At 53.6% G+C, this 23,576-nt stretch overlaps 1 protein-coding gene across 2 annotated transcripts in view; it reads left to right on the top strand.

Annotated features, from left to right (window-relative positions):
* The window catches only part of FBLN1 (fibulin 1), an 81,478-nt gene that overhangs the window by 38,310 nt on the left and 19,592 nt on the right, over nt 1-23,576 (top strand). Inside the window, exons 12-15 of one of the 2 annotated variants that reach the window (XM_020888286.2) lie at nt 1,257-1,376; nt 2,204-2,335; nt 4,348-4,471; nt 12,522-12,970. In XM_020888286.2, coding sequence (XP_020743945.2) covers nt 1,257-1,376; nt 2,204-2,335; nt 4,348-4,471; nt 12,522-12,876 — 731 coding nt within the window. In that variant the 3' untranslated portion in view covers nt 12,877-12,970. Of the gene's footprint in view, nt 1-1,256; nt 1,377-2,203; nt 2,336-4,347; nt 4,472-12,521; nt 12,971-22,158; nt 22,302-23,576 lie in introns of those variants that run through there. The other variant, XM_020888285.2, reaches the window with a different exon arrangement.

Consider the following 23,576-nt stretch of genomic DNA (forward strand, 5'->3'; position numbering starts at 1 on the left):
TGTGCCAGGATGCACCCCGGCATGTAATTCTCACCCCGAAGGATGGACAGTATGAGGGGCTCCTGGGTGCTAGGCTTCCCCTGAGATTCTGGGATTCTTCCCCAGGAACCAGACCCAACACACAAACGTAACGACAAGGAACCAGATTCACGCATGACGGGATGGGGGCGTCCCTCGGGCCTGGGTTCAAGTCCCAGCTCTGTCACGTTTATGGTCTTGAGAGTAACTTGGTGTTTCTGGGCCTCAGGGTCCTCATCTGCAAAATGGGGCTAATGAGACCCACCTAATACCACTCGTAGGGGTCATGAGGATGAAACACAGTGGAGCCTGTCCAGTGTTTCATGGTGCCCCGCGTGAGATGACACACTTGTGACGTGGAGACTGCTGGCATCATTGTTATTATCGTTTGTGGCTTGTGCTCTCCGTGATGACTCCTAAACGACCGAATAGTAGATACTCCTACCTGTTAGTGGACGATTTTGCCCCAAACCAGGGCCCGGCCAGCCTTGCTGCGTTATTCCACCACCGAGCAGTCATAAAGCACCCTCTGCTCCAGGTGTGTAGCGAGAACACGGTTCCTGCCTTCAGGGAGTGTCTCTGGGACGTGATGAGACACCACACTGCGCAGAGGTGACCAAGCGTGCAGGGGGTCAGTTGACAGCCAGGCCAGGCGTGGGGGTCTGCAGGGGTGAGAGGGGGTGAGACAGTGAAGGACATTCTCCCCTGCTCACCCCTCCTGCCCTGCTAAGAATTAGCAGTAAACAAAAGTGAGAAGGGACTTCTGGGCCCGAGGTCGGCACTTTTTTCTTCTGAAAGCCACACAGTAAATATTTTAGGCTTTGCCAGCCGCGTCCCATGTGCCTCCTTAACTCTGCCATTGTAGCGCACAGGCAGCCGTGGACTATGGCAAAGGAATGAGTGTGGCTGTGTGTCGATAAAACTTTATTTGCAAACACACAAGTGGTGGGCCGGACAGTTGCTGATCCCTGTTCTAGGCAAAGGGAACAGAAGCAAGAGCCGCAGGGTCGGTGTGGCTTGAAGCCGGCAGTGGCGGGGGTGGGATGCCGGAGGCCCCAGCCTTGAGGGGCTGGAGTGGGAGCCTCTCCCCCTTGGGGAAACCTCGGGCAGGTCCCTGGCCCTACATGTGGTAGCCTCTGCCTCTGTGTGTGTGTTAACTCGAGGGAGGTCATGGCCCCTCGACCAGGAGCCCAGGGACTCAGTTCTGCGTGGTGGCCTCGGGGCCCCGTCTCTTTCAGACGTGAACGAGTGTAACAGCAGCCCCTGCAGCCAGGAGTGCGCCAACGTCTACGGCTCCTACCAATGTTACTGCCGGCGAGGCTACCAGCTCAGCGACGTGGACGGGGTCACCTGCGAAGGTGAGCCGGGAGAGGCCGCCTCTCTCCGGTCCCCCACTCCCCGCTCCTCCTGGCTGGCGAGCGGCCTGGGTTTCTTTCCTCTGAGATATGTTTGGATGGACTTTACCCATTGTTGAGAGTGAGGTTTGTAAAGGAGGAAACCCACTCCCGGATTTTCTTTAGTGACATAAAATGGAACAGTGGTGATGGCCATGGGTGCCGCCCGGACCGCGAGCAGGGCGGGGGTGGGGGAGGTGGGGCCGAGGAGGCACATCCCTCACTCGACCCTTGGCCTCTGGCCTTTCAGAAGCCCTTCACGGGGCCTGGGCCACCCTCCTCTGTAACATCCGGGTTCATCCCACACTTACCTGGTGGTCAGAGGATGAAACCAAATGATGATTCAGGAGCACTTCATACATGCCTGGCACAATGTTGGTGCTCAGAGGGCAGCTGTTTGTAAGGTTATTCCTATTTTTATTATATAACGTGTGTCTGTTAGCACGTTTATAATCATGGCATCAGGATGGAGCCGGGAGGGTACCTCTGTATGTGCCATTCCGAAGCCCTTGGCTCCCCTTTGTTCCCCAGTCTCCCTCTCCCTGCCCCGCAAACTTCACACCAAACTTGCTGTGTGGCCCTAGGCTAGGCTTTCTCCCTCTCTGGGACTCAGCGCGCCCTCCTGGCGGGATGGTCTCGGCGGCCGCCCCAGCCCTGGCACTTTGAGACCCCCTGTGTCCAGCTCACCCTTGGGGCTGACTTCCAGGTCACAGCTCAGCCCACTGGGGGATGTAGCCCAGCCTGGGTGGGGGGGTCCACACGGATGCTGAGGGTGAGCTTTGCCGTCGCAGACATCGATGAGTGCGCCCTGCCCACGGGGGGCCACATCTGCTCCTACCGCTGCATCAACGTCCCCGGGAGCTTCCAGTGCAGCTGCCCCTCGACCGGCTACCGGCTGGCCCCCAACGGCCGCAACTGCCAAGGTGAGTGGGGCGGGGTCCTGGGGTCTCCCAGGCCGTCTCGGGGCCCTGCGGGGCCCGGGGAACCTGAGGCCCAGCAGCCACAGCACAGATGGGGTGCGTTTCGGGAGGATGACTCTGTATCCTGGGTGTGTCCTCGCCCCACGGGCACCCTCGTCTCCCATACTCGGGCACACTTATCCAGAGGGGGTCCGAAGTCCTCCTGTTCTGCCTCGGGCAACCCTGGGGGGGCCGGAAGTGGGGCTGATAGCCTTTTAAAGGAAGACGTCCAGCATCAAGGAGGCAGGACTTCAATACCCAGCAGACCCCACAGCTTAGCATTGCTGTTTAGTCTCTCATTAAGTCACTCGACACACCCAGGCCCTGCCAGGAGTTAAGGGTAAAGCCAGGAGCCGGTGGTGCAGGCCTCTGTCCCAGGGCGCTGGTCTCCCCTTGGCAGGGAGATGGACCTGGTCAGGGAGGTGGACCTGGTCAGGGTGAGTCCCCACCCTGAGGTCTCTGTATCGAAGGACTTTATGGCCGGGGTTCCCACAGGGGCCAGGGATCGGCTAAAGGAAGGGTGAGTGGCCTGCATCCTATACTCGGCTCCCGGTTCTAAGAACACGCCGGGGTCATCGCATCACTGTCTCTCAGGTTACTGAGCGGGGAGCTAAGGAGATATTTGTGAATGAGCAACCCCAGAACGGGTGTGCTGGCCTTAGCCTCAGCAATAGCTGCAGCAGCTGAATCAGAGGTTGGGACTGTCCAGCCCCTGCAGCGAGCCTCCTATGCGGCTGGTGGCCCAGAGGCTCTGGGGGCCGGGGTTCTGCAGATGTCCTTTCTGGTCATGAAGGGGGTTTGCAGACTGTGATCAAAGGCGGCAGGAGCTGCGGCGTTTGCTGGGAGGGACTGCTCGGCTGTCCAGAGCTCCGGATGGAAGTCGCTCTGTTTGCACATTTCTGAAGGAGCAGATGACCTGGCCAGGCGCCCTCACCGCAGCCTGGGTTCCTGCCAGACACAGCGAAAACACATTCCTGAGCCTCTCTCGGGCTTTGAGACTGGGGACTGCTGTTTTTGCTACCAATGGTCAGGATTTGGCACCTCTTCACAGATGCCTCAGGGCTTCCCAGGTGGCGCTAGTGGTAAAGAACCCGTCTGCCAATGCAAGAGACAAAAGAGATGTGGGTTTGATCCCTGGGTGGGAAGATCCCCTGGAGGAGGGCATGGCAACCCACTCCAGTATTCTTGCCTGGAGAATCCCACGTACAGAGGAGCCTAGTGGGCTACAGTCCATGGGGTCACAAAGAGTCAGACCCAACTGAAATGACTTAGCACGCATACATGCAGCTGATGCCTCTGGTATGGTGATGTCCCCTGGACCCACCATTTGGCTGCTCCGGAAAGTTGTGGGGTGGGGGACGACTCCCCACGTCCAGGGTGACCTCCTGATGTGCCCCAGGCCTGGTTCTGGTCCAACCCGGATGGTCACTGACTTTGGAAACTGGGCACAACATAGACTCCCTTTCGGCCTGTTTCCTCATCTGTAATGTGGTGCTAGTGACTTCTGCCTGTTCCCTCCTCAGATGTTAGAAGTGGCATGTGAGGTAAGGCTGATGCACCTTGAGAGCCTTGGAGAGGTGCTAGCTGCCTGGGTTCAAAGCTCAGGTCCCCCACTTATAAAATCTGTGGCCTTAAACCAGTCACTTAAGCCCATGAGCTCCTCCTAAAAGGAGGATAATAACCAGTACTTGCCTCATTTAATTATACTGAGAATCAAGTGTTTCCTGTAAAACACTTCGAGGGCCATCATTTAGAGGTTGCTGTTGTTACTATGCTCACTCCAGGGATCACGAATAGTCGGTAAATTAAATTTAAATCTCCTATAAACGAAAGAGCTGGCACGGGGCTGTGCTCAGGAGAGCAGCCCACGGAGGGCAAGGATGGCCCAATCCCCCAAACCCTGGGCACCCCCATCTGGGCCGGGGATGGCTTGGGGGGCCTCAGCCTTCACCGTGCTGCCTTGGGGTCTCCTGCAGACATTGATGAGTGTGTGACTGGCATCCACAACTGCTCCATCAACGAGACCTGCTTCAACATCCAGGGCGGCTTCCGCTGCCTGGCCTTTGAGTGTCCCGAGAACTACCGCCGCTCCACAGACACGTAAGTCCCTCGGGCCCCGCGGTTGTCTGTCTGTGTCGGCCTTCCTGGGGGCCGGGCTCCCGGCCTGCACGAGGCGGAAGTGGGTGTTCATGAGCTGTGTCCTCCCACGTGGGTCTTGGGAAACTCAAGGATCCCTGGTTCTCAGGTGCCTAAATGCCAGCGAGACAGGTCTCAGAAAGAGAAGGAAATTGGCCTCAAACGGGCTGACGGTCGGCGGGCCTCCTCGCTGACCCGTCTGCACGTGGAGCCAGGCAGAAACCTGGCTTCTGCTTCCTGGGGTGGAGCCTTGGGCAAGGGACAGCTCTCTGGACCTCAGTGTCCACCTCTGTGGGATGCAGGAGGCAGAGCATGCCGACTCGGATGGAGGTAGCGATGACTCCGGGTGGGTCGCACCTGAAAACCAGAGTCTGTCCGGCCCAGCAATGGTGTGGGAACAGCACAGAAGGGTCTGGGTTCTCAGCTTGAAGCTGTGTGTCTATGTGTCATTGTAAGCTCACTGACTCTCAGGCCACGGATGTCTGCTGGGGTGTCCAGAAACCCTGCTCTTTAGGGAGCAGTGACGACCCTCTGGTCTCGCCACACACGACCCCAACCCTTGCTTTGTTGGTTGGGTTTCCTTTCCTGCCCCCAGAGATCGTTTCAGGGAAAGCTCCTCGGTGGGAGCCGATCTCAGGAGCATGGATGCGGGATCCCTTCCCTCCTGGCCTAGACAGAGCCAGCACCCAGCCAGGCTGCCTGGGAGACTCGGCCTCTTGACCTTGGCCCAGGGGATCAGGGCCATCTGGGGCAAGGGTCCCAGGCCCCTGCGTGTACTTGTTCTGGCCTAAAGCTAGAGCAGGAGACGCTCATGTTCTTCGCAGCATCGGGGATGCTCAGCGTCTGGCCTCGCCCCCGCCCCACCCTCTCTGTTTCCCCAGCAGGCCTTCTTGCCGGTAGGGAGAAGCCACCCCAGGGCTGGGTTTGCGAGCACTCAGCCTTCCAAGAGCCGGCGCTTATACAACAGGCAGTGCTTGTGCTCCTGAGCCAGGAAGAGCGATCATGTCCTTGATCTGAGGCTGAGCTGCTCCTGTCTGTCTGTCCGTGCTCCCTCATTCCCTCCCAGGCCCTTGTCTGTGAGTGGGTCCGAGGATTCTGGAAGATGCGCTGGTTGCTGTCGACCTCAGACTCAGGCGCAGTCACAAAGGCAAACGGGGAGGAGGAGGCTGCCCTGCGCAGGGTCTTCACGCCTCCGACGCTGGGGTGGGCAGGCTGGCATCGCGTGCTGAGACTGTGGCTGCGGTCGGCTCCCCTCCCCGGTCCTCACACATGGGTGCCGTGGAGTCCTTCGCCGCGCTGCAGCTGGGGGCGGTCCTTTACTTGTTTGGGGACTGTCCACCGCGAGCCTACTGTGTGTGGGCACCTGGGCAGACAGTGGGCCCGAAAGGGCCCCGGTGCCCTGCTCTGAGCCCAGGAGGAGCCCATGCAGAAACAGCCATGGGCAGAGTGCAGCTGTGCCCTCATCAAGGAGGGCTTCCCGAGCGGCAGGGTCGGAACGGAAGGCAGGGGTACTCAGAGCTGGTGAGAGGGTGGGATGGGCGTGGACCTCGTTAAAGGACAACAGAGGAGTTCCAGCCAGGAAATGGGGTGCCCCAGCAAGGAGCCGCGCCTGCTGACTGAGGGGGTGATGCTCCAGGGTGTGGTCTGTCCCCATCACTTGGGCTCATCACCCTGCCCCCTGGGGGATGATAAGGAGGGAGCACCGTCATTGTCTGTATTAAGCGCAGGAAGTGGGCGCCATCCACGGTCAAGGTGGGGGTGGGGGGGTGGAGGCTCCGAGCAGCCCCTCCAGGGAAGACTGAGCAGGTGCTGCTTGCCGGCGCCACCCAGTGGCCGGAGCAGAGGCTGGGAGGTGGGTGGAGCTGGGAAAGGTGTGTCCTCTGCCCTGAGGGTCCGGTCTGTGACCCCTCACTGTTCTCAAGCCTCACGGAGATGCTGTGGCATTCTGGAACGATCTGGCTTTGGTGTCAGCTTCACTTAGGTTTGCCTCCCAAGCTCAGTCCATTCCAGGTCCCCCGCCCTTGCCCTTTACCCGTCAGCAGGCCCCGTGAACTTCTTGCTGTAAAGGGGTTGTGATGTCGCCCTCTGGGTTCCTGTTGGATGACCTGCGATTGTGGGGATACGGCTCGCTCTGGGTTCAGCCTGGGGGGCTGCGGGTAGGTGCCCCCCGGCACATTTTACTGCCAGTATTTATGGATGGAAGGAAGGCAGACAGTGGCCCTGGTGTCTGGTTCAGGACAAAACCTGGGAATCTGCCTGGAGGAGGAAGGAACCAGGCCTGGGACTCCCATCCTGCCCTCCCAGCCTGGCTCTCCTGTTCCTTGGTGCTGCGATCTGGGGTCTTGGTCACATTGGGGCCCGTTTTCCTCTGTAACGCGTGCTGACAATACCTGCTTGTCAGTGCCTTGAGGATTAACTGTGACGCTCCGGGTGCCCGGCCCACGGCCAGCGTCGTGCCTGGAAAACAGAGTGGTGGTGAGGAGGATGGCCACCAGCCACCCTGTTCTCTTCCTCAGAATCCAGACGTTCCTCAGAGCAACCGCAGCTGTGGCTCCGCGGCTGACTGTGTGCCTGTGGGCTGACTGTGTGACCGTCCGGGTCTAGGGTCGCTCGGTCCTCAGACGGGAAGATGAGACTCGGCTTCTGAAGGGCTGTTGAGGAGTCATGGGCCGGCTAGGAGCCCAGCGCTGGGCGCAGGAAGTGGGGGCCGGGCCTGGCATCCTTGGTTGACAGGCCTTGGGGAGTGGGGGTCTTGTCTTGGTTGCCTTGTCATGTATCGGGGGGCTGTTTCTCTGGGAGCACAGGAGCCCCGATAGCTTAGGGCCACTGACACGTTGTGTAGATGTGGGCAGGACACAGGCCAGAGCGCCAGGTGAGGCGAAGCTGAGCCTCTCAGCCCTGCGGACTCCTCAGACTGGAGTTTTCTGTTTCACGGCCCTTTTCTTTTTCTGCAAAAACCCTCTTAAAGAATTTATCTGACCTTCAGAAAGCAATTTTTACAAGTTAAAAGCGCTGTATTAGAAAGGACCCAGGAACTGGCACTTCCATGGTTTACCTTTCAGGGAGCTTTGACCAGCAGGATTTGAGTCTCTCTCTCTCTCTCTGTCGCTGGGCCTCAGCCTTCTCTCTCTCTCTCCACAAACAGTCTCCTTCTGGCCAGTTTCCCTGGTGGCCCAAGGGCGGTAACTGGAGCATGACCCAGCAGGCCGGGCCACAAACCACAGCTCTGGGCCCCAAGGACTGACCAGGCTGTGAAGATCCTGACCACACAGTTCCCTCCTCCCCATAGCAGGGATATTCAAAGTGTCCCTGAGCCCGGGATGGGACCGAAAACATCCTCTTGACCCCCTCAGCGGGGCAGACCCCGAGACCCAGGGTCTCAGACGCTGGAGCCAGAGGGAGGCTGGCGGCCTTAGCTGGCACAGCTCCCGGCCCCAGGGTGTGAGTCCGGTGAGCGGAGTGGGTGGCAGCCTGCCCTGGCTAGCTCCTGGGGCTCGTGTCCAGGACGACAGGGACTGCCGGCAGGGACGGTTGTGAGCTTCAGGCGGCCATACCCCCCAGGAGAAGGCGCCGGCCTCAAGGGCCTTTCTCCTCTGGTGTGTGGTGACTTCCAGTAGTTGCATATTCGTGGAACTTGGGGTGTCCTGAGTAAAGTCGTTGAACTGAAAACTTGGGGCACGTTGTTCTCTCACGCGGGTGGAGATGGAAACCGAGGTGGGTGGTCCCCGGGTTCTGGGCCTCTTCTGCTCTGTGATAGATGCGGTGGCGACGGCCCCTCCTCCATCGAGACACACCCGCTGACAGACTTCAGTGCCGCCCCCGGTCTGACAGGCAGTTTGCCAGAGGCAGTAGTTAACGCTTTCTGGGATGTTTTTAGTAAGTATGGGGTAGAGCAGAGTGGGATCATTGAAGTTGCAACTGACCAGGAAAATCAGGGCTGAATTTACTTGTGCACATGTATTAATATAAAGCATGTAGTGAGTGTCAAGCTGATGCTGGGTACTGGAGACGAAGCCAAAAAGCCATGGGAATGAGGTGGTCTGGAAGGAGCCGGGCCCAGAAATGCCCAGACGGAGGAAGGTCTTGGGTGCTCTGTGGGGTCGGGGGTGTGGAGACTATCGGGGAGGAAGTAGTGTTCTGCCCTCTGGTGTGTGATGGCTGTGGGGGCGATACCAGAGCTTCACACACACCTCAGTTCCCTGCCTTCCACACATGCCGTGTTAATCATCTGGCAAGTCAAAAGCCTGGCCTTAGAGGTGGGAGACGTGGGAAAATTTAACACACATGATGGAGACTCTAGCACCACCTGCTGGCCAGATCCACCAGGCCCTTCCTGAAGCAGGTGTGTGTGTGTGTCTGTGTGTGTGTCTGTGTGTGTGTGTGTGTGTGTGTCTGTGTGTGTCTGTGTGTGTGTCTGTGTGTGTGTGTCTGTGTGTGTGTCTGTGTGTGTGTGTCTGTGTGTACACAACCTTTGAAGTGAGGGCTGGCCAGATCCACCAGGCCCTTCCTGAAGCAGGTGTGTGTGTGTGTGTGTGTGTGTGTGTGTGTGTGTGTGTGTGTGTGTGTGTGTCTGTGTGTGTGTCTGTGTGTGTGTGTCTGTGTGTACACAACCTTTGAAGTGAGGGCTGGCCAGATCCACCAGGCCCTTCCTGAAGCAGGTGTGTGTGTGTGTGTGTGTGTGTGTGTGTGTGTCTGTGTGTGTGTGTCTGTGTGTACACAACCTTTGAAGTGAGGGCTGGCCAGATCCACCAGGCCCTTCCTGAAGCAGGTGTGTGTGTGTGTCTGTGTGTGTGTGTGTCTGTGTGTCTGTGTGTACACAACCTTTGAAGTGAGGGCTGGCCAGATCCACCAGGCCCTTCCTGAAGCAGGTGTGTGTGTGTGTGTGTGTGTCTGTGTCTGTGTGTACACAACCTTTGAAGTGAGGGCTGGCCAGATCCACCAGGCCCTTCCTGAAGCAGGTGTGTGTGTGTGTGTCTGTGTCTGTGTGTGTCTGTGTGTACACAGCCTTTGAAGTGAGGGCTGGCCAGATCCACCAGGCCCTTCCTGAAGCAGGTGTGTGTGTGTGTCTGTGTGTGTCTGTGTGTGTCTGTGTGTACACAGCCTTTGAAGTGAGGGCTTCCCAGATGGCTCAGTGATAAAGAATCCAGCTGCCAATGCAGGAAACATAAGAGATATGGGTTCGATCCCTGAGTCAGGAAGATCTCCTAGTGTAGGAAATGGCAACCCACTCCCATATTCTTGTCTGGGAAATCCCATGGACAGAGGAGCCTGGCGGGCTACAGTCCGTGGGGTCACAAAGAGTCAGGCCAACTTTGCCTCTGCCATTCAGTACAGACTGTGGAGTCATGGACAAGTGCTTTGGTCTTCCTGTTAGTAAAACAAGAATCGTGTGGGACAGCAAGGGGAGCTTGGGGAAGGAGAAGCTCTGACTTACCCAGCACGAGGCCAGGCATGTTGCATGGTTTTTCCACAGTCACCTGGCGCACCCCATTTGGCCTGGATCTGGGTGTCTGGGGGTGGGCTGCCCCTCAGCAGTACCCGCACCTGCTCTCTTTCCCACTGCTCTCCTCTGCCTGTCGGCTTTCTCCCTTACAAAACCTTCATCTTCAGTGTTCCTGATTCTCACATGCCTTTACTAGCATGGAGCTCATTCCTAGGGCTGCCATTTCTAAGAGCTCAAAATGGTAAATGGCCAAGTAAATGAAAGGATTCCAATGAGTGAGTCCTGATAAAGAGCCTGGACATAGGCTGTAAAAAGAGACAATGCTTGCTAACAATAAATGCCAAATGTTAAATAAGTTCTGGACACCCAACACGAGGCTTGGAAACCGAAAAGCTGAAATGGAGGCATGATGGAAGACAAGGACAGTAGTAGATACTGCCAACTGGAGAATCCAAGCACAGTTAAGATGGCGAAACTTCCTGGGACACGCTCTGTCAAGTCCTGTGGGGCTCAGCAGCTTGGCTCTGCTTCTAAGGCAGCTGCCTTCTCATTGTGATGGAGTTCAAGAGGCAGAAGATAGGCCTGTTCTTATCATCTCACAGAAGACTAGAACCTGTCCCCATCCTGTCACAGGAAGTTAGAATCTGTCTTTATTCTGTCAAAGGAAGTTAAAACCTATCCTCATAATCCTGTCACAGGAATTTAGGAGCAATAAATATTCTCTCACAGGAAGTTAGGACCTGTCTGCATCCTGTCACAGGAAGTTAGGATGTGTCTCCATCCTGTCACAGGAAGTTAGGACCTGTCTCCGTCCTGTCACAGGAAGTTAGGACCTGTCTCCGTCCTGTCACAGGAAGTTAGGACGTGTCTCCGTCCTGTCACAGGAAGTTAGGACGTGTCTCCGTCCTGTCACAGGAAGTTAGGACCTGTCTCCGTCCTGTCACAGGAAGTTGGGCCCTGTCTCCGTCGTGTCACAGGAAGTTAGGCCCTGTCTGCATCCTGTCACAGGAAGTTAGGCCCTGTCTGCATCCTATCACAGGAAGTTAGGACCTGTCTCCATCGTGTCACAGGAAGTTAGGACCTGTCTCCATCGTGTCACAGGAAGTTAGGACGTGTCTCCGTCCTGTCACAGGAAGTTAGGACCTGTCTCTGTCCTGTCACAGGAAGTTAGGACGTGTCTCCGTCCTGTCACAGGAAGTTAGGACCTGTCTCCGTCCTGTCACAGGAAGTTAGGACCTGTCTCTGACCTGTCACATGAAGTTAGGACCTGTCTCCGTCCTGTCACAGGGAGTTAGGGACCTGTCTCCATCATGTCACAGGAAGTTAGGACCTGTCTCCGTCCTGTCACAGGAAGTTAGGATGTGTCTCCGTCCTGTCACAGGAAGTTAGGACGTGTCTCCGTCCTGTCACAGGAAGTTAGGCCCTGTCTCTATCGTGTCACAGGAAGTTAGGCCCTGTCTGCATCCTGTCACAGGAAGTTAGGACCTGTCTGCATCCTGTCACAGGAAGTTAGGACCTGTCTGCATCCTGTCACAGGAAGTTAGGACCTGTCTGCATCCTGTCACAGGCAGTTAGGGCCTGTCTCCATCGTGTCACAGGAAGTTAGGACCTGTCTCCATCGTGTCACAGGAAGTTAGGACCTGTCTCCGTCCTGTCACAGGAAGTTAGGACCTGTCTCCGTCCTGTCACAGAAAGTTAGGACCTGTCTGCATCCTGTCACAAGAAGTTAGGACCTGTCTGCATCCTGTCACAAGAAGTTAGGACCTGTCTGCATCCTGTTACAGGAAGGTAGGACCTGTCACAGGAGATTAGGACGTGTCTCCATCCTGTCGCAGGAAGTTAAAACCGCTCCTCATATTGTCACAGGAAATTAGGACCTGTCTTCATCTCTGCCCCAAGCCTTAACTGGTCCTGTGAATACAGGCAGGGAACTGGGCCTAGAGTACAAAGCTTTAGTGAGGAAAGACAGGAAAATACTTGACTGAGCACAAATCTAGCTTCCTTACACACTCTGTGACCTCAAGAAAGCCACTGATTCTTTCAGCCTCAGTTTCCTCATCTGAAAAATGGCCCTCAATGCCCCCTCACAGTGTGGGTGTGGTCACTCTAGCGAAGGCATGCTGACGAATAGCCAAACGCTCCGTAAATGGCGGCAGCCATGTTTGCTGGCCTGGACAGTCGCCCAGTGTTGCCCTGATCACTGTCTGGGCGAGGAGCTGGGAGCCTGGACGACCCTCAGAGGGCAGGGTGTGCCTGGTGAGGACAGCCTGGGGTGGGGCTCTGCTGGTGAGAAGGGGACACACCTTGCTCCAGGCACAACCCCGACCCCAGCCCCCCCAGCGCCCCCTGAGGGTGTTGGAAGAGGCTAGTGCCTGAGTCGGCGGCTGGAGGTCCCCAACACCTCCCACAGGTGAGTGAGGGGTGCTCTTCTCGTTGGCTGATTGGCCAGAGGGGCGGCGGGAGGCCCCGCCCAGCAGGCCCCCCGCTTACCCCGCCCCACGCTCTGTTGTTTCTCCGCTTGCTGAATGGGCCCTAACCCTCTCCTTGTCTCTCTGTCCACTTTTCTTGCAGCCGCTGTGAGCGCTTGCCTTGCCATGAGAATCAGGAGTGCCCCAAGCTGCCTCTGAGAATAACCTACTACCACCTCTCTTTCCCCACCAACATCCAAGTGCCCGCCGTGGTTTTCCGCATGGGCCCCTCCAGTGTCGTCCCCGGGGACAGCATGCAGCTGGCCATCACCGGCGGCAACGAGGAGGGCTTTTTCAGCACCCGGAAGGTGAACCACCACAGCGGGGTGGTGGCGCTCACCAAGCCCGTCCCCGAGCCCAGGGACATGCTCCTGACCGTCAGGATGGACCTCTCCCGCCACGGCACCGTCAGCTCCTTTGTGGCCAAGCTTTACATCTTTGTGTCCGCAGAGCTCTGAGCACGCGCTTCGGGTCGTGAGGACCCCCTTGTTGCTTTCCCCACCCTCCCCTCCGGGACGCCAATAAAGGCTCAGCGGGCAATCCCACCCAGCATGGCTGGCGTGCCTTGGTTTTATTTGTTGCGGTCGGGAGTGTCTGTGCTGCTTGCTCCTGGTGGGAAAGGGGGAGCCCAGCACTGCCCGGCGCCCCCAAGGCTGGCTAAGCAGCGTTTTCCGTGAGGGGTCTGTGCCCAGGAGCCCTGTGCATGGGCGTCACAGTCCCTACCGCCAGGGGGCCCAGGCCGGGGCAGAGCGAGGCCGGGTGTTTCGTCCGAGATGGTTCTCTGTCCCCCGCTTGTGCTGAGCCTCCAGGGAGGCTGAGCTCCATCCCCTCTCACTTCACAGATGTGGAAACTGAGGCCCAGAGAACGGGAGGGGCTTGGCCAAGGCGATGTGGCCTGTGTACGGTAGGAGGCAGTCTAGGAGCCAGGTCTTCTGGCCCCCAGCCTGGTTTCCTCACTGTATTGCCAGGAGCTGAGCCTTTAACCGAGAACAAAAAAGCTCCATCTTGAGACTCAAACCTCCCATTCTGTCTTGACGAGAAGCCCGAACTTGTGGAAGAACTCTAAACGCGATCGCAGCATTTTAGATGCAGCCCTTAGCTAAGGGAGGTTGGTTCCCTCCACGGAGGACCCCAGCTATGTACCAGGAGGAGGCAAAGGGAGCCTGATGAATGTGTCCCCTCATGGGTCCCCCTCAGTAAGCCCCGGGGCCTTCCTGTGCACTCCTTCCCTTCCTGTGGGGCAGGTGTGTCGTCCCCAGAGAGACCCGGTGGGGTGAGTGATGTGCACAAGGTCACGCAGCTGGTCTTCAAACCTTGGTTTGCTGATGGCACAATTCTGACTGTTCCATTCCGTCACAAAACCGCCAGCATGAGCCTCAATCAGTCTGCCTCTCTGCGAAGATACCTTCCACCATGGTCCCAGCCAAGCCCCAGTGTGCCTCTCCAGGCACGGCATCATTTATCCCTGGTGTCCAGCTCCAGCCTGACCTCAAAAGTTCTCCCTTGCCTCGCTTCCCTTGAGCCACACTGTTGAGTTCTCTGCTGCCACAGGCCCTTCGCACATGCTTTTTCACCCTTGGCCTGAATATTGGTTGAACCTCAGTCACTGTGTTCCTGCCGCCACTGGGCCTCCCTGGACACCCTTGGGTTATGTTTCTTCTGTCAGTCTTTCTCCTGACTCTGCCTTTGTGATGCTCATAGTTTGCAGGTCCCACTTGCCTGTGTTTCACTTTTGTTTCCCCCTCCATCCAGAAGGCTCCGGGGAGTCAGGGACCAAGTCGGTCTCATTCAGTGCTGTGTCCCTAAGCTCCTGGCCAGCGCTCGCATCAGTAGGTGCTCTGTTTCTGTCTGTTGAGGGAATGGATGACTTCCTGCCAACATCGCTTTGCACGTCGAGCATTTCTGTGGCTGCTGATGCTGTTTTCAAGTAGCAACATGAAAGGGAAAAGAGAATGTCAAGAGGAATCAAGTAAAGGATACTGGAAAGGCCTAAAGTCCTTCCTACAAGGGCCTGGAAGAAGATGGGGAAGGGGTCCACTTTGCTGTCTAGTGGAGAGGACAGGTATACAGTTAACACCGTGCGCTGTGCCCCATGACAGAAGCAGCAGGTAACCTGCCACAGGAGCATACACTTGCCCCCAAACCCCTGCTGTCTCCCAGACCCCTCTCTGAGCATGTCTGGTCTGGACCAGCTTTCAGTCTACCATCTTCCAAGCTGAAGCCAGAGGCCCTCTCTGAAGGACCAGTCTGGTTATGTCCCTCCCCTCTTTAGAGCCTTCTATGACTAGCAGATGAAGCCCAACTCCCTTGGAATGGCATCTGAGACCCTGTCTGCTCCAGCCTCTGCCCACCTTTTCAGCCACGTCTCCCACCTGTTCCCAACTCTGGCTCACTCCCTGCTAGTGACCAGTGTTCTAGTTACGCAGAACACTTGCCCTTCTCTACACTCGCTTTCTCCAGGCCATAGATGTGCCATGCCTTCCTCCTGCAAATGGCCATTCTCCCTGAAGACGTAGCTCAAAAGTCACCTCGTTGGTGAAGGCTGTCCTTAATCTGAGCTTTCCAGAGCCAGGTGTATTCCATCAGAGCAGTTCTTTTTTGTTCTTTTGTTCTTTTTTTTTTTTTTTAATACTTTTTAAATGGTACTATCAATTCCTTTATTTTATTTTTGGCCACGTCATGCATCATGTAGGATCTTAGTGCCCCAACCAGGGATCGAGCCCATGCCCCCCATAGTGGAAGCACAGAGTGTGTGAGTCTTAACCACTGGACCGCCAGGGAAGTCCTTGTTTTTGTGACTTTTCACCATCACATTTTAAAAGGCAGAGATTGTGTCTGTATTCTCTATACTTTTCAGAATGTCTGGCCTGTAGAAGGAGCTCAGTAAACATCTGAATAAACATGGATGGATGGATGATGGATAGATGGATGGACGAATGGAGGGTGGATAGTATTTTCAAGGCTTAGTTCAAATACCACCTCTTCTGTGAAATCAACAAGACACAGCAGGGATTCATCATTGTATTCAGTTATTCTTTCATCTGGGGCTTTCATCTGGGGGCTTCCCTCATAGCTCAGTTGGTAAAGAATCCGCCTGCAATGCAGGAGGCCCCAGTTCAATTCCTGGGTCAGGAAGATCCACTGGAGGAGGGATAGGCTATACCCACTCCAGTATTCTTGACCTTCCCTGGAGCTCAGCTGGTAAAGAATCCACCTGCAATGCCAGAGACCTGGGTTCGATCCCTGGGTTGGGAAGATCGCTTGAGGAAGGAAAAGGCTACCACTCCAGTGTTCTGGCCTGGAGAATGCCATGGACCACAGTCCATGGGATCACAAAGAGTTGGACACAACTGAGCAAATTTCACTATTCTTTCATCATGGTCCTGCCTATTGAGGCTGGGGGGAGCTCTTTTCCCCTAGGAGTGTTAAGATGTGGGGGGATTCTTGGGGGCTTTAGAAGCCTTTCGGTGACCTTATAAGGCTTGCCAGTATCCCCTCTACATTTCCACTGACTGTTCAGCTTTGCTTGCACTTTCCCTTGTTTGTGGGACTTCCTACCTCTTCAGGTGGCCTGTTCCATTCGAGAACACCTCTGATGTGTGTGTGTATGTACCTGAGTGCACACATGGGGATGGCGGTATCTGAATTCGTCCTGACTGCTCACCTCTCTGCAGTCCCTGAAGGCTACGTAGCAATATTCCTGTATCATCCTGCTGAGATCACACAGTGCAGAAAAAACACACCAACCCACACACCCAACCAAACGAAACACAAGAGTTCGAATGTCCTTGTTGGCATTTACTGGTTCTGTGATCTCGGATGAGTCATTTGCCTTTCAGAGCTTTGAGGCCCATTTCCTGAACTATTTTGGAAATGACATGAAGTTACTTACACACAAGGCAGCATCTGGCTGTGGTAGGCAGTTAATGAGTGTTAGTGTCTCCATTCATTGGAAGGTACTCAAGTGTTCGTTTGGATCTTGATTTAAATGGAGAATGAAAGTTCAGAGGGTTTGTAGAGCTGCCATGACTTCCAACTCTTGGACCTCTGTGTGCAGTTTTGTTTTGTTGTTTTTTTTTTGGGCTGCACCACGTGGCTTGTGGGATCTTAGTTCCACCAAAGACTAAACCCGAGCCCTTGGCAGTAAAAGCAGAGCATTCTAACCACTGGGCATCCAGGGAAGTCCCATGTGTGTGCACTTCTGATTGTCACTATGCTAAACGATGCTCCCAAAGGTGGTATTGTTCAGTTGCTTAGTCATGTCTGACTCTTGCAACACTATGGGCTGTAGCCTGCCAGGCTCCTCTGTCCACGGGATTTCCCAGGCAAGAATTTTAGAGTGGGTTGCCATTTCCTTCTCCAGGGGATCTTCCCAACTCAGGGATCAAACCCAGGTCTCCTGCACTGCAGGCAGATTCTTTACCAACTGAGACACCAGGAAGCCCAAAGGTGAAGGATGATAATTATGATTATGATATAATGATAAAATAGTTAACAACTATCACAGCTAGCACCTAGGCAGTGCCTCTGTGGCCCAGGCAATTACTTAACCCTCATGGAGCCTTTGAGGAAAGTGCTGTTATGATCCTCATTTCAGAATGAAGATGTGGAGGGAGAGAGAGGTTACGTAACCCGCCCGAAGTCCCACAGCTGATAGAAGGTGGGGCGGGATTTCGACCCAGGCAGCCTGGCTCTGGAGTCTGTTCTCAGACACCCAGCCCCATGAGGCAAAGGGGGCAGGATTGCCGGGATCACTCAGTGCTCATCAGCTTGTTCCTCTAGCTTCCTCTTAAAGGAAGAGCTTCCTTTCATACCAGCCCAGTTCTAAAATTCTCAAGTGAAAAACAGAGTGTTTTATTAGCTGAGGAAGGAGACAGTGGGGCGAAGAGGGAAGAGCTGTGAAGAGTCAAGGAAGTGATGTGTGCAGACTGTCCAGCACAGACATCTGGGATGACACTGTAGCATAGTTTTGGAAGTTCTCCGGATCCTAAGCAAAACCACGATGACCAGATAAGAAAGTTTTTCATCCATGGGAAACGTTTCCAACTAAACAAAGGCAACCCCCACATACAGTTCAAATGAAATCCACCCACATGGTATTGGCATCCATGCGGGAGGAAGCAGTGAAAGAACCTCAAGCAGTCAGCAGCGTCCTGTAGAAAGCGCAGTAGGGCAGTCTGAGAACAGTGGCTGAGGCTGGGAGCCACTTTGCTCACTGCAGTGGCCAGTGTGTGCAAGGACTGAAGAAGGGGTGGAGCAGGCCGCGCTGGGCCTAGTCACTCAGTCGTGTCCGACTCTTTGTGACCCCATGGACCGTAGCCTGCCAGGCTCCTCTGTCCATGGGATTCTCCAGGCATGAATGCTGGAGTGGGCTGCCATGCCCTCCTCCAGGGGATCTTCCCAACCCGGGAATAGAACCCAAGTCTCCCACATAGCAGGCAGATTCTTGACCAGCTGAGCCATCATGGAAGCCCAAGAATACTGGAGTGGGTAGTCTTTCCCTTTTCCGGGGAACCTTCCCAACCTGGGAATCTAACCGGGATCTCCTGTATTGCAGGTGGATACTTTACCAGCTGAGCTACTAGGAATTTTTTTTTTTTAACATTTCTTTAGGCTCCATCAGGTCTTAGTTGTGACATGCAGGATGTTTGTTGTGTTATGCAGGATGTTTGTTGTGTTACGCAGGATGTTTGTTGTGTTATGCAGGATGTTTGTTGTGTTATGCAGGATGTTTGTTGTGTTATGCAGGATGTTTGTTGTTATGCAGGATGTTTGTTGTGTTATGCAGGGTCTTTTGTTGTGGTGTGCAGTATTAGTTGCCCCTCGGCGTGTGGGATCTTAGTTTCCCAGACCAGGGATAGAACCTGAGTCCCTTGCATTGTAAGATAGATTCTTTTTTTTTAATTTATGTATTTTTAATTGGAGGGTAATTGCTTTACAATATTGTGTTGGCTTCTGCCATACATCGCCATGAATCAGCCACAGGTCTACATGTTTCCCCTCCATGAGCCTCCCTCCCACCCCATCCCCTCCCTGTTGTCACAGAGCACCGCATTTGAGCTCTCTGCATCCTACAGCCAATTCCCACTGGCTATCTATTTTACATATGATAATGTTTATATTTCAATATAAACGCTCAATTCATCCCACCCTCTCCTTCCCCCACTGTGTCCACGAGTGTTCTCTGTGTATCTGTTGCTTCCCTGCAGATAGGTTCTTCAGTATATCTTTCTAGATTCCGTATGTATGTGTTAATATGCAATATTTGTTTTTCTCTTTCTGACTGACTTCATTCTGTATAATAGGCTCTAGATTTATTCACCTCACTAGAACTGACTCAAATGCATTCCTTTTTATGGCTGAGTAATATTCCATTGTATATACATACCACACTTCTTTATCCTTTCATCTATTGATGAACATCTCAGTTGCTTCCATGTCCTAGCTATTGTAAATGGTGTTACAATGAACAGTGGGATGCATATGTCTTTTTAAGTTATGGTTTCCTCAGGGTATATGCCCAGTAGTGGGATTGTTGGATCATATGGTACTTTTATTCCTAGTTTTTGGAAGGCAGATTCTTAACCACTGGACCACCAGGGAAGCCCCATTAAACTTTTAAAACTGGGCCATCAAGGCTTCCTTGAAAGTCAGGATCTCATACTATGAAGAAACTGCTGGAAATGAAATAGAAATTTGAGTAGGAAAGAGGCTATTGTGGAAAATGAAGCTCCAGGTAAATGTAGAGGCCTGTCAAAGAGCAGGCTGCCAAAAACAACAGATGAAGGGGCCCTGTGAAATCAGGAAAAGTATGGACCATCCCTTATGTGACACTGATTTCACATAAAAATGGTTAGCCAAGAAGTGTCCTGGTTAAATCTCATGTAAAGTTATTGTAGGAAAAAAGAGAATAAAGAACAGAATGACATCCCTCTGGAGAATGAAAGTATTCCAGGAAGATATGCTTACAGACGAGATCAAAGCTGTAACCTAAATCAAACAAACTAAAAGGATTGAAAATATAACCAAAAATGAAGGAAAAATGTAAGCCAGAATTAGGAAAAACTGAGAAATGAAGTGATGAGACTCAAAAAATTATTTAAATTAAAGCAAAAAGCAGTTTCAGAAATAAATACTTAAGGAAAAGCTGGAAAAAAGTTCTCATAAGTTGAAAAATAAATAAAAAAAAGAGATGAAAAGACTTGAAGAGAAAGTGACAGATGTTGAAGACAAAGAAGACCCAACATACAGGTAATAGAAATCTCTGAAGAATTAATGCAAAACAAAGGAAGGTGGCAATAATTACTAAAATTGATAATTCGAGAGACTTTACAGATATTTTAGGAAAGATTTTAAATTCCATATTGGAAGAACACCCAACATATTTGAACATATTGACTTAGAGCAGCCAACACCAAGATATAAAGAGAAAACAAAAATACCTTTGGGTAAAAACAGCAAGAGACTTATAAGGGAAAAAACTGTATTATCATCAAATTTATCCACAACAACACTTATACCAGAAGAAAATTAATACTTAGGATACTCAAGAAAAAGTAAGTCAAGGATTTTATGCCCAACAAAACAGACTTTTATGTACAAAAGTGAAAGTCGTTCAGTCATGTACAACTCTTCGTGAACCCATGGACTGTAACCAGGCTCCTCCATCCATGGGATATTCCAGACAAGAATACTGGAGTGGGTTGCCATTTCCTTCTCCAGGGGATCTTCCTGACCCAGGAATCGAACCTTGGCCTCTCAAGTTGCAAGCAGACTCTTTACCATCTGAGCTACCAGGCAAGTCTTTGTGCCTTTATGTACAAAGGGCACAAACTATTAGCACTAATGCAAAATTGTCAGCCTGAAAGCATTAAACATAATTACTCATAGAACTACAGTTAAATGAGTGTTATAAAAAAAAAGTATAGTATGAATCACTGTAGGCTCAGACTATGTAGATCTAGCACATCTATTAAAATCGGAGGTAGAATACGGAGAACTTATCCCCAAATTATTACTTTAAGTAATTATGTAATTATGTTAATGGTAGTAATTTTAGTTTTGTTATTTTGAGACTACTGGGTCAAAATATGGAATAAACTGAAATAAATAATTATGGGATATTCTGCCATATTCTGTGTGCCAGAATTTTGATATGGAAAAAAGGAGATTCCTTTGGTATATAGGAAAGGTTAAGTAAAAAACTATGTGCTTCTTATTTTGATTGTAAATATCAGTATGAACTCATACTGTATATGATCTTTAAAATTTTCCACTAAAGAGGCCTAGAAACAGTGACCAACTCAGTAGCACTGAGCATTCTTGGCATCCAGATTATGGTCTTGAAATATCATTTTCCACTAAAAAACAAACCCAACACTTCTTGGAAATAGCTGGGACAGTAGAAGTGTAAGATGAGGCTGGAACACCTTGTTAAGCCAGATAGCAAGAGAGCCATCAGAGATTCCTGGGGCTGAGTCCAAAGGACTCAGGAGAGGACTTCCCTGGTAGTCCAGTGGTTAAGAGTCTGCCTGCCAACGCAGGCAGCACAGGTTCGATCCCTGGTCCGGGAAGATTCCACATGCCTCGTGGCAACTAAGCCCATGTACAACTACTGAACCCATACTCCACAACAAAAGAAATGACCGCAACTAGAGAGTAGCCCCTACTCGCCAAAACTGGAGAAAGCCTGTGCGCAGCAGTGGAGACCCAGGCAGCCAGAAAAAGACAAATAAAGATAGAATAAGGACTTCCACGGTGGTCCAGTGGTTAAGACTCTGTGCTCCAAATGTAGAGGCATGTGTTCGATCCCAGGTCGGGGAACTAAGATCTCTCATGCCACAGGGCACAGCAAAAATAAATAAATAAATGAAAGATACAGCACAATTTTTTTAATGGGCAAATTTAAGTGATTTTCTCGAGATGCACATGTGTGGTACAGACACAAAGGAAAGCGGGTAGGCGATTGCTGGCAGAGACAGGACAGGGGTTACTTTGGGGGTGCACGAGAGGCTTAAGGCAGATCTGGGCCCACGAAGCGGCCTTGAGTGCCAGGTTAAAGTTCTCTTTCTTGACCTGGGTGCTGGTTGTAAAGCAGTTTGCCTTGTAATACTCTTTAAGCTATAACTTTGCTCTGTGTAACTCTCACATGGTGTTTCATTTTATGATTAAGAGGTTTTTAAAAGTATGCCTGCACCTGTAGCAAACTCAGGCCTCTCCTTCCCGTCCATCACATATGTGACACTGGAGATTTGACTGCTTTGTATGGGGTACAGAGCTGCATGCTTTACCTGTGATCGCCCCCCCCGACCCGGGGTCCCAGGAAGGCCGGACCTTGTCTTGCTTGCTTGCTTTTGGTGTCCCTGGTGTGTGGCACCCAGCAGACACTCCCAACACACTTGTTGAGCAAGTGAATGAATGAATGTGATTTGCAGTTGTGGAAACTGAAGCTCAGTTCATGCAGCTGGTAAATAGCAAAACTTTGCTTATCTCGGCTGGAGCAGATGGAAACTGGGGTGTGCCTCGGGGGTTCGACTCCTGGTCCGGTTTGTAGAAGGACCCGGAAGCATCCTCTCGGAGCAGCTGGGCTGGAAGGCCGGTGTGGGTCTCCCATGGTGGAGCCAGCCTGGGGCGGGTGCTGCTGCCCAGCCACCTGCTTCTCTCCCGGACCCGGGGCTCTGTCTCTGTGGGTGTCCTGGTTCCACACTTCCCACCCCCTCTTGTGCTGTGGCTCCCCTCAGGCTCCGCCAGGAGAAGACAGACACCGTCCGCTGCATCAAGTCCTGCCGCCCCAACGACGTTGCCTGCGTGCTGGACCCGGTGCACACCGTCTCCCACACCGTCGTCTCGCTGCCCACCTTCCGCGAATTCACCCGCCCCGAAGGTGAGTGGCCGCTCCCAAGTCTGGAGCTGGCTCGGGGGTCCTGGTGGAGGCCGGCGTCTGGGGGACCATCCCTGCCAGGGTAGCCTCCTTGCTGAGGCTTGACCTGAAGGAGCAGCTCCTTGGCGAGATGTGGGTTTGGGGCTTGGGATGCTGACCCCGTCCCGCTTCTGGATCTCCTCCGTATCCCCGGACTACAAGGCAACCCGGTTTCTGCCTGTTCCCTGCCCTCAGTTCAGTGGAGGGGGTGTGGATCTCATTTGGGGGATGACAGTCGTTCAGCGAATAGCTATTAAGTGTTGATTCTTTGCCCAAGTGTGGGGTTATCAGGGAGGGCTTCCAGGAGGCAGTGACCCTACTCTGGGTCCTGAGGGGCCAGTAGGAGGTTAATGTAGGGAAGTGGGGAGTGGGAAAGAGGGCCAAATCAGAATACCTCCAGAAAATCTGGAGGTGAGTGGGGAGTGTAGGTCTTTGAGGAAGGAAGCCAAGTTTTTCTGGCTGGAGTGGTGGAGGCTTGGCAAGAGATGGGCTGCAAAGGTAGACGGGAGCCTGCACTTGGAGTTGGGGCTTCAACTCCAGGGTTTTGGGAGCCGGTAGAGGGTCGTGACTGATGCTTTTTGCACACAGAAGCTGCATCCTAGAGACCGAGGGGCAGGTGGGTTGGTGTGGCTAGGCCGACTCCAGGGAACCCCCCAGTAAAGGGTTCAGAGTACTCGCCACAGGCAGCTCCACCTGCAGTGTCGACCTGCCGTCAGAGCCCCTTTCCACACGCGGGGCCAGGGCAGCGGGCTCCCCATGCCTGGCAGAAGGCTGCGGGCAGGGAGCTGCTCTGCGTGCCTTCCTTTGGGGTGTGCGGCCCACGTGCCAGGGCCGGCGTGGTCTCCAGACACCCCCTTCCTCTGTGGAGTCTTCACCCTTCCCCTGCGGCCTTCGGAAGAGCTCCCCATGAGAATTCATTCGGCCAGTTGAGCCTCCTGGGTGTCGGGCTCTGGGACACCGGGGTGAACAAGAGTGCTCCGTCCGTCTCAGGGAGGTTGGACAGGTTGCCTTGTGTCTGTACGTGGCCACGGGGTCCGGGGAGTGACTCGGTGCCCATACCAGAACACTGAGCCTGGCCGTGGGGGTGGGAGGGCAGGAGAGGCACCCAGGGACGGGCTCACCTGCACCAGAGGTGGCCCTGCCCGCCCTGCCCCCCCGCCCGCCACCTCCTCGTCCCTCTAGAAAGGGAGGCACGGGACCTTGGCAGGGCGGCGCGGACTTGGCTCTGTGGTTTGCCTC

This window comes from Odocoileus virginianus, chromosome 23 (assembly GCF_023699985.2).
Source record: "Odocoileus virginianus isolate 20LAN1187 ecotype Illinois chromosome 23, Ovbor_1.2, whole genome shotgun sequence".
In the NCBI taxonomy this organism is placed as follows: domain Eukaryota; kingdom Metazoa; phylum Chordata; class Mammalia; order Artiodactyla; family Cervidae; genus Odocoileus; species Odocoileus virginianus.